This window comes from Nanorana parkeri, unplaced genomic scaffold (assembly GCF_000935625.1).
Source record: "Nanorana parkeri isolate BGI_ZX_2015 unplaced genomic scaffold, ASM93562v1 scaffold512, whole genome shotgun sequence".
Taxonomy (NCBI): Eukaryota; Metazoa; Chordata; class Amphibia; order Anura; family Dicroglossidae; genus Nanorana; species Nanorana parkeri.
The window spans coordinates 277,957-288,586 of NW_017306780.1; the positions used below are offsets into that span (position 1 = coordinate 277,957).

Here is a 10,630-nt window from a genome sequence, read left to right on the forward strand (position 1 = left end):
TCCTGAATATGGAGCTATTTAACAAAGTAGAAAAAAATGTGGAGAGGGTCCTTTTTAATGTGACTTCCAGGGTGACATGGGACAAACACCAATCCTTTAAATTACACACTCGGGCGATGCCTTTAAGTCGTGTGGTGTTACAGAACAGTGCAATTCTCACGGCTTCAGCAACAGCATATTTTAGAATCACATATCTTGGATGTGTAATACATTTTTTAACTTTTTATATTATTCTCTAGATTAACCACTTCAAGACCAGGTGTTTAGACCCCCCCTTCCTGGCCAGGCCATTTTTCAGTATTCAGCGCTGCGATACTTTGACTGACGTTTATTCCGTCATGCAACGCTGTACTGAAATTAATTTTATACAATTTTTTGGGGACAGATAGAGCTTTATTTTGGTGGTATTTAATCACCACTACGGGTTTTATTTTTTGCTATAATTAGGAAAAATTACTGCAAATTTTGAAAAAAAAAAATTTTTTTTTACATTATGTTAGGAAACATTTATTATTACCCAGTTTTTTGGTAAAATATAAAAGTCGGGGTCACTTCGGTTAAATAGACACCAAACATGTCAAGCTTTAAAATTGCGCGCATCTGCGACATCGCAGAAAACTACCATACCCAAAATTGGCTATAGGCGACGCTTTAAAAGCTTTTACCACGCAGGTGGTTAAAGGGGTTCTAAACCCTCCGTTTTTTGCCTATATCTACTGCTATCAAGCAGTAGATATAGGCAAAAAGTTAAAAAAAAACCTGCTTTAACAGCGGTTTAAACTTACCTTGTTTTCGCTGTGCACTCCCGTCGAGAAAACAAAACTGCTCGGACGACCGCAAAGCATCTTGGGGCAGGCGCATGCGCAGTTCGGATTCTCGGCCGGGAGACGAGCAGAGACGCAAAGGTAAGTCTATGAACGCGTGCACCCGCATGCAGACAATGCTGGATCGGAAGTGCCTGCAAGCAGAGAGGAGTCAGCGCTGGATCAGAGAGCCGCCGCACCACTGGAGGGACAGATGAAAACATCAGGAAAGAAGAGGAAGATCGGATTAAGAGACATCATTTAAAGGTAAGTGCTGACATTAACATTGGAGGGAGGGGAAAAAATTATCCTTTAATGTCACTTTAACCCCTTCATGACTGAGGCCCTTTTTTCCATTTTTGCACCCATGTTATATTCCACATTTTAGGCCTGAAAATGACGTAAAACCCCCCAACATTATATATTTTCTGAATGCCAAGACCCTATAGAATAAAATGGTGGTAGTTGAAGCCGCAGCAACCAATCTGATTCAATTAGACTTGAACATTTGGGGCTTTTGAAGTTTCTTTTTCAACTGGTTAAAGGCCTGAACCTGCAGCAAACATTAGAAATTTGGCAGCTGGAGTCCAGCTGTAAATGTAGCTGGTGTGCTCCCTGCTCCCCCTCGACTTCCTCTGGATGCAAAACCTCTGCTTCTCACTTCAGGCCATTTTTAATAACGAGGACTGCCTACATTTAATGGCAACTATGGTAATAGGGGGAATACGGGGGAATTTATGGTGCACGCTACTTTACCCTGACATCCTGCAAATAAGGGCAGCTGTGCCTGTGTCAGCAACAAATGTATGCTGCAAACTCCCCCCTCCCAACCACCAAAATGCCCTAGTGAAATAAAATATACTTCCCCAAAAAATAAGCCCTGACACATTTTTTGTAAACCTAGCAGAAAAAAAATAGATAACTGTGACTGAGACTCTGAAGGACTGGGGGACTGTTGGGTCTCTGAACTGTGAACATGGGGGGAAGGGTCACAAGAATATGTACTGTTGCACACCATACTCAGGGCTGGTGCTAGACTATTTTGCACCCTAGGAAGGACAAGCTACCTGCACCCCCAGCCGGCCTCCCGTGGCTCAACCCCCAATCCCCCCCCCCATATGGCCTTCCATTCACCTGCCTGATATCTTTCGCTGGTGATAGATGGATGTTAGCAGCTGGGAGCAAAATTGCCAGACTGCTATTGGATATTTTAATTTGAAATAGCCTATACCAGACGGGATATTGAAACCCCACCCACTGAGCAGAGGAGCAGACTTGAGAGATAAATCTGAATCTCAGTTCTGCTCCTCTGCTCAGTGGGCAGGCGCAAAAGCAAGCCTGCTATTGGCTTTTGCATTTTGAAATAGACGGCGGGGGTGAGTAGTCAAGGCTGCGCCCTAGACGGTTGCCTAGTTTGCCTAGTGGCAGCACCGGCCCTGACCATACCGCAATTTATAGTAATTTAGCACAATATAGCACAGTATAGCAATTGACTGTAACTAACTCTCCCTACACGCACTGTCCCTTCTCTCTGAACTACTTCAACACATTCTGACAAATGGCTACTGGGAACCCACCCTTTTTATAATGAAGGGGCTGACACATAACAAAGTCCCCATTAATGAGCCTTCTGACCACAGATGAAAGTTCAGGCAGTGCACTATGGTTACAAAAAAATTCGGTCTGGGGAATTTTCACATTAATTCACAAGGACTGTAAAAATAGAATATGTTTGATCCATTACAATACCAAAGCTCATTCCTACTACCCATTTTCCTTTATAAATGGAACCTGGCAATGCCAACTGACTTGACTTGTCTTAGACCCCGTTCACATGTAGCGACATACCTTTGCAGCGGCTGGGATAGCGCGACTTTCGGGGCTATGTTCCAGCGACGATGCAGCGACGGTAGCGCGACCTTCTCCGTCGGGCTCCATAGAAAAAAACAAAATCGCGCAAAATCCGCTGAAAAAAGGGTCCGGTAGAAGCGACTTGCGACCGCGACGAGCGACGCGCGACATGGAGTTAAGACAGCTTCATTGAATAGCATTGGCCGGCGACTTCTCGCGATATCGCGCGGCAAAAATGCGCGATATCGCGGCGGAAATCGCGCGATAAGTCGCTACATGTGAATGGGGCCTTAAGTAATGGCCTTCCCCAAATGCAAATCTTGCTCATGGAGATTGAACTGCTATGATCAATAATGTTTTTTTCCCAGTGTAAAAAAATAAGCCACACAGTATCTTACAGGGTTAAACTTTGTTCATTTCCCCCTCATAAATGTTTCTCTTTTAGACATGATGTAGACATCTACATAAAATAAATGTACTACAGTATTTATAGTGACTATGTCACTCTTTCCAAAATAAATTATAACGTTTTGCTGGAGTTGGGCTTTAACTACCTAAAATGTTTATAATGCTCTGTACCTTATGGCTGACGCCTAAATTATTGCATTTTTTTATCAAATGTTGCTATAAAGGAAGATATTGTTTACAAAAGCACTGATAGGTTAAATGATTCATATTTTTAGCATCCTTTTTTTGTGCATAGTAACCATCGCAAGCTTCTGTAAACATCCCAAAGTGTGTGCTTTGCTCACTCAGTCTCCATGGTCTGTTCAACTGTATTGAGGGAATCTTTTCCACTGACCACAAGTTAAAAGGGACATTACCGTTTGCATTGTCTATGTCTTTTGTGGCTGTTATTACTATATGCTTTGTTTTAAGATTATTGCTGAGAATATTTTTGTAATATAGAGCTGGGGGTATCACAAATGATCTGACTTGAGTGTTACATATGCTAGATATTCCACATATTATTATTACATCTATAACTTACTGATAATGCTATTGTATCATGAGTTATAGACAGGGACGTGACGCGTGAGGCCAACTGATGTGGCCGCTATAGGTGGCAGTAATGGAGGCAGCACTAAGGCCGGAGTCTCCATACATGACAGTGCATTTCAGTATGTATCATTCACACCTAGGCATTAGCATTTCTGCGTGTAAAACGCGTTTTTATGCATGTTTTACACTGGGGGTTTTTTGCACGTTTTGCACATTTTTACGCCCGTTAGATGCACATAGGCAAAAATGCACGTTTACTTGAGCAGATCAAAATTCATTGCTGTGAATGAGAAAACGTGCACACAAACACGAGCATAACGTGCACAGTGAGGTGCAAAACGGTTGTGTTGCGCGTTTTAATGCACTTACATTGAAGTCTCTGCGGCAAAACGTGCTGTAATCTGCCCGAAAGAAGCTCATGTACCTTTTCCAGCATTTTACAGCTTGCAACAAAACTCTCAGGTGTGAACAGGGGCCATAGAAATGAATGGGATTTCTTGTGTTGAGAGTTTTGTTGTACTTAGCTTTAAACAGGCTGTATGCTTGCCTGTGTTGGCATCTTCGCAGCAGGGGGTTTTAAAAATGGCACCTCTGACATCTGCCCCCGCCACCGCCCTGGCTGTTGTTATGATCATTTTTAGCAGAGGTTCACTAAGACCTAAAGTTATTTCTAGGGTTCCGAATCCTCTATGGTAAAAGAAAAATGCTGAGAAAGTCTGATCAGGACACATAAAGGTGTTTTACATAAAAGAGCCGCTAGATGTGAGTACTCCCTATGGATTTTTAAATATAAAGGTGTTATACATAAAAAGAGCCGCTAGATGTCAGCACTTCTTATGTATCACTGCAGAGGATTTTATATTAAGGTGTTATACATAAAAGAGCCGCTAGATGTCAGCACTTCCTATGGATACCTTACAGAGGATTTTATATAAAGGTGTTATACACGAAAGAGCCGCTAGATGTCAGCACTTCCTATGGATACCTTACAGAGGATTTTATATAAAGGTGTTATACATGAAAGAGCCGCTAGATGTCAGCACTTCCTATGGATCCCTGCAGAGGATTTTAGATAAGGTGTTATACATAAAAGAGCCGCTAGATGTCTGCACTTCCTATGGATACTTTGCAGAGGACTTCTATAACTAGATTGAAGTGTGTGTTTCGATGAGTCATGTTGATGTTGCAAGTTCATCCGGAATATTTAAAGCTAGATAAGTGTCTGTTACTGTCACAGTCCTGTCTGGTGGAAGACTGAAACGCCGAGCTTGGGAAAGACTATATTCTTGTATTCTATAATCAGATTTCCGGGAGATCTTTTCTGGATTGGTAAGTGTTTGTGCTTACAGCTGACATGTGGACTGTGGGTGAGGATGATGGTGTAACATTGTGTCTTTCTGTTTTCATTGTTTGTAAATCTAAGAGCTCACATGTGATTGTCAGCAGCACAATTCTGTTCTAGGAGTATTGATGGTTTGGAATAATTGCTTGCTATGGAGTCATGTAAAGTGTTATAGTAACTAATTGCAGATATTTGGAGAATTTTGCAATCATTAGCGATCAATCACTGCTGCATAGGGAGTGCACGAGTGGTAATCGATTGCCACTCGTGATTTTAATAGTGTGATCGTACTACTTAACATTTCCCATGGACTCTATGTGCATATTTATTTGAAATTATACATTTATATACAGGAATTGTCACTCCTACATAATCCACAGTCACAAGTAACATAGGTGTGTAGCAGTGCTGTGGGGGGTTTGGTGCAAACCCGCCTCTCAGCCCTATCAGCTGTCGCAGGGGCATTCCCCAACCTGCAACTACATTACACAAAGCATCTGATGGGGTTGGTCATAGTTTTGAGTGGACTTGGGCAAATTCAGGTGAACTGGGTTCACACCAAGCCCCTGCACATCATTAGTGTATAGAGATGAGCCTGGGTTTGGTTTAAATCCAGGTTGCCTGAGTTCGCCCAAGCCCACTCATAACTGTGATAGCCAACACCTCCTCCTGACCCAATGAATTGCAGAGCAGCGCATCCCTCTTCCGCAGCTATATGTCACAAAAGGGGCAGGGAATGCCCTTGCTGCCACTGACTGGGTGGGAGAAAGGAGTGGCGGTCACAGTTTTGAATTTTGGGTGAACTCAGGCGAACTGGGTTCACACCAAGCCCTGTTACATCTCTACTAGTGTGTAGAACTGGGATTCCAGGTAAAACTTACTGGGCTAGATAATTAGTGTTGGTGCGCCAAATAATACTTCAATTTGAAGAGATTGAAAAGAAACATGTGACTAGTTTACCAATTGTATAAAAAAAATCCCAAGTGTGACTTTTTTGCGTAAAAAGTCTATGTGCCAAATAAATAACGGTTCAGAAATTTGTGTATATTGAGTGGTGTGCAGTATTAGTAGTGGATGATGGTAAGTCATTTGCACATCCTAGTATGCACCAAATTAGCTATTTGTGCGGCGACATAATAGTTTATTGGAGATGCGACACACTGAAAAAAAGATGTCATGTGACATTCCTCACCCACTGTGTGCTGCCTTATTGGCAGTCTTGTTGTTCACCCGTGCTGGGATAGGAAGTGAGGGAAATCTTCCTCACCATGCACAGTGACCGTTATAAAAGCCTAAAAAAGTAAAAGGTCTTCTTCAGTAACTAAGTCGCAGAGGGATTGTCGCTGGCGAGCTTGACGCTACACAAACTCAATTGCTGAGTGATTCAAATTGGCACAATATCGATTCATTGAAAATACCTGATCAAATGAGAAATTCGCAATCTCCTTCACCTCTACCAACCAGCATGTAGTTCAAGAGTCTGCTTGGTTGGACCTCCATATTACATATTTTTGGTAAAAATAAAGTTGATTGTTCAGAGATTGTTGGTTCAGATTATAACTTGAATGGTGAGCCTTAAATTAGTTATGTTAATGTAGATACTGATAACATTACACAGCTCAGTATACACCGACATTATGACCACCAGCCCAATATTCAGTAGGTTCCTCTTTTGCCTCCAAAACAGCCCTGACCCATCAAGGCATGGACTCCACTAGACCTCTGAAGTGCCGTGTACAATGTATGCTGTGGTATCTGACACCAACAAGCCAGTAGTAGATTCTTTAAGTCCTGTAAGGTGCGAGGTGGGGCCTCCATGGATCAGACTTGTTTTTCCAGCACATTCCACAGATGCTTGATTGGATTGAAATCTGGAAAATTTGGAGGTCAGGTCAAAAGCTCAAACTCATTGTGTTTCTCAAACCATTCTGTGTGTGTCACTTATCTGGGGAAGATATGGCACTAGGATGCACTATGGGGAGAAGGCAAGGGGGCAGGAGCAATGTGATACATTGTGCCAGGGCACATTATCTGCTGAAAGAGGCCACTGCCATCAGGGAGTACCATTTCATAAAGGGGTGTACTCAGTCAGTAATAATGTATAAGTAGTTAGTACGTGTCAAAGTAACATCTACATTAATGACCCAAGGTTTCCCAGCAGAACATTGCCCAATGTATCACATTGCTCCTGCCCGCTTGCCTTCTTCCCATAGTGCATCCTAGTGCCATATCTTCCCCAGATAAGTGACACACATGGCTTCACAGCCCCCTATGAAACAAACTGCAATGGACTGTGTGTTCAGACACCTTTCTGTCAGAACTAGCATTAACCCTTTTCAGCAATTTGAGCTACATTCACTCTTCTATTGGATTGGACTACATGGGCCAACCTTTGCTCCCCATCAGTAAGCCTTGGCTACCCATGATCATGTTGCCGGTTCACCAGTTTTCCTTCCTTGGACAACTTTTGGTAGGTCCTGACCACTGCATAGGAGGAACATCCCACAAGAGCTGCAGTTTTGCAGTCGCTCTGACCCAGTTGTCTAGCCACCACAATTTGGCCCTTGTCAAAGTCACTCAAATTCCTAAACTTGCCCATTTTGTCCCTCTAACTTTAGGGACAAAATGTTCACTTGCTGCCTAATACAGTATATCCCACTCACTTCCAGGTGCCATTGTAACAAGATAATCAATGTTATTCACTTCACCTCTCAGTGGTCATAATGTTATGGCTGATCGGTGTAGAAAAATATATAGTGTTCATTTTTGTTTTTCATGTTTGTCTAGACACCATCATGGGATCCAAGCTGTCAGTGGATGAATCGGTAAGAGTAGTGATTGTGGGTGGAGGTTTCGCCGGCATAGCGGCTGCAAGTCAGCTGAAGTCTCATGGAATCCCTTTTGTTCTGGTGGATATGAAAGACTCGTTTCACCACAATGTTGGGGCACTTCGAGCTTCTGTAGAGAGTGGTAAGACATAGCTAATGTTATATAATACAGTATTGAATACTGTAATAATTGTTATGAATGCCAAATGAAAAAAAAAGTTCTGCCACTAACAAGTTGATATATTCCTCCTTCTTCGCAATCTAATCAAATGTAACGTTAGCACCTGGCATAAACTCTGTCTTCTAGAGCAGGCCTTCTTTAACTTTTTCCCCTCGCGACGCCTTTTCACACGAGGACATTTTTACGTGACTACAGCAGTGGCGTAACAACCGGGGGGGCAGCAGGGGCGTGGGTCCCGGGCGAAAAGTGAAGGGGGGGCGCCAGCCGAAAATGGCACTTTCGGCTAAATGCCGAAAGTGACATTTTCCTGACAATATGTATATAAAACAGGTATACAAATTAAACATTTAGTTTATAAATCATAAAGAAATTTAATTTAAAACAATTCTTTGGTATACATGTCATTTTACCATTTATTAAAGATGAAAGCAAATTTGCAAACTAATGTGGGGGGATCTCTTGTGGTCAATGCAAGGCTCTCTGGTGGTCAGTGCAGAGGTACAACTTAAACCTGACAGGGTCAACAGGTAATTGCTAGCCAATGGCAAAGGCCATAAAATATAAAAGCGATATTAACTTCTTTTAAAAATGTTATGAAGTATACAGAGACTTATTTCCACTTTGGGTGGAGATATACTTTCATCTACAATGCTAGATTGCAAGGTCCAATGCACTACACTGAATGCTGTGAAAAATCTATGTGCTGTATGTTTTATGGCCTGGACGGGCAACGGTTAACCAGTAATAAAGATATTAAGTTTTTTTTTTTTTTTTCCACAAGGTTAGAAAGACTTTGCAGGAAACTGTAAGCAAGAGCAGAGCTTAGGTTGGACATAGTCCGATTCTGTCTTGACAACCTGAGCAAGGATTGGATAGTGACAGTTTGCAATTTAAAAAATGACTTTTAAAGCCCAACTCCTGGGAAAACGTTTTTATTTTGCTCTGGACAGTATGGGAAAGGGTTAGAAAAACCTCTGTGTTGTGTTCCCCTGCTAACCAAGCACCAGAGTAGACATCTGCTTACCACTTCAGCAGCTTCCGCTCCTGAACGAGTCCCACCTTGCTCTGCAGTGCTTCAGCCCCCTAAAAGGCAAGCTCCGCCCCTTGCACATACATAGGAAGGTACCAATACTACCAAATGTACAGGGGGGTCCTAGGGCAGGGACTGTACCAAGTTACAACCCTAGCCATGTGTCCTGTATGCGGCAGTGGCGGACCCCGCAAGTGTCCCCCACATGTACAGACACCTTGCCGATCCCTGCCGGGGATTCGGGTTTTTCATTGCGACCTCCCACATTCGGTTGCATGACCCACACTTTAAGGGGCCCTGTTCTAGAACAATTTAGTGCCATTTGAGGATTAGGCTGTATTCTGTGGTTGAGAGGTAAGTAATGGGTTAAACTGCTGGGCCAGTTTGGGAATTAGCATTCCTATAACATTTTGACTGTATTTATAAAGGGGATTATTCACTAAGCTGTAGAAGGCAGCCGAGTGAATAACTGAGCTGTTTGGCTATTCACTTCTGCCCTGTACGGCTGATATCAGCCGTACATCGGCTGGCTTTGGCTCCCTTTGATTCAACCAAACATGCTCAGCATGTTGGGCTGAGCTGAAGTGAAGAAGCCATTTGACGCCGAACCCCTCACAATTTGCTGCCGTTTGCCCCTATTCTCAAACGGCAGTGAGTGAATAGCCTAATGCCGACGAGCAGCATTGGGCTTGGTTATTCTCTTCTCTACCTCAGAGGTATCGAGAGGAATAAAAAAAACTACAGTAAAGTAAAGAGAAAAAATAATTACAAGTGTGTGGGGTTCCCCCCAAAAGTCATACCAGGCCCTTTAGATCTGGTAGGAATTTTAAGAGGGAACCTCACTCACAAAAAAACAGGGAAATAAAAGTGGGGTTCGCCCCTTTAATCTGAGCACAGGCCTGGCAGGGCAGGAAAGGGGGGATGGACGAGCGAGAGGCTCACCCTCCCTACGTTATACCAGGCCACATGCCCTCAGCAATGGGAGGGTGCTTTTCCAGGGCCCCCTGAAAAAAGCACCTTGTCCCCATGCGGACGAGGGCCTCTTCCCCACAACCCTGAATTGGTGGCTGTGGGCAGGGGTGCTTATTTGCATCAGGGTACCCCCTTTAATAACCCAGATGCTGCCCCCCCTTGTGAATGAGTAAGGGGTACTTGTAACCCTACTCATTAACTAAAGGGTTAAATGACAATGTAAATACACAGATCAAATCTTTAATAATAAAAAAAACAACAGTTTTTGACAAATCCTTTAATAAGAAAATAAAAACACAAAGTGGAAAAAAATTGACCCTCCAACGTAACCAAAGGTCAATCATTATGTCCAGCGCTGTGCATGACGGCGACGACTCGTCCAAATAAAAAAAAACCACTTACCGTACACAGACTGACCGGCTTCACAGGTGGCGGCAAAATGTAAACAATTAGGCGGAGCTAGCAGTGACATCACCCGACTCATTCACAAGGAAGGGGCAGCATCTAGGTGCCCCCTTTATTAAAGGAGCTACCCTGATGCAAATAAGCCCCTTTTCCCGCAGACCCCCACAAACACCGGGTCAGGGTTGTGGGGAAGAGGCCCCCCTCTCCATCGGCACG

The 10,630-nt window shown here is 43.3% G+C and overlaps 1 protein-coding gene across 1 annotated transcript in view; it reads left to right on the forward strand.

Annotated features, from left to right (window-relative positions):
* The first annotated feature begins 4,824 nt into the window (after positions 1-4,824).
* Positions 4,825-10,630, forward strand: part of AIFM2 (apoptosis inducing factor, mitochondria associated 2) — a 23,182-nt gene continuing 17,376 nt past the window's right edge. Inside the window, exons 1-2 of the mRNA XM_018561276.1 lie at positions 4,825-4,985; positions 7,786-7,968. Of these exons, the coding sequence (XP_018416778.1) occupies positions 7,794-7,968 (175 nt within the window). The 5' untranslated portion in view covers positions 4,825-4,985; positions 7,786-7,793. The remainder of the gene's footprint in view (positions 4,986-7,785; positions 7,969-10,630) is intronic.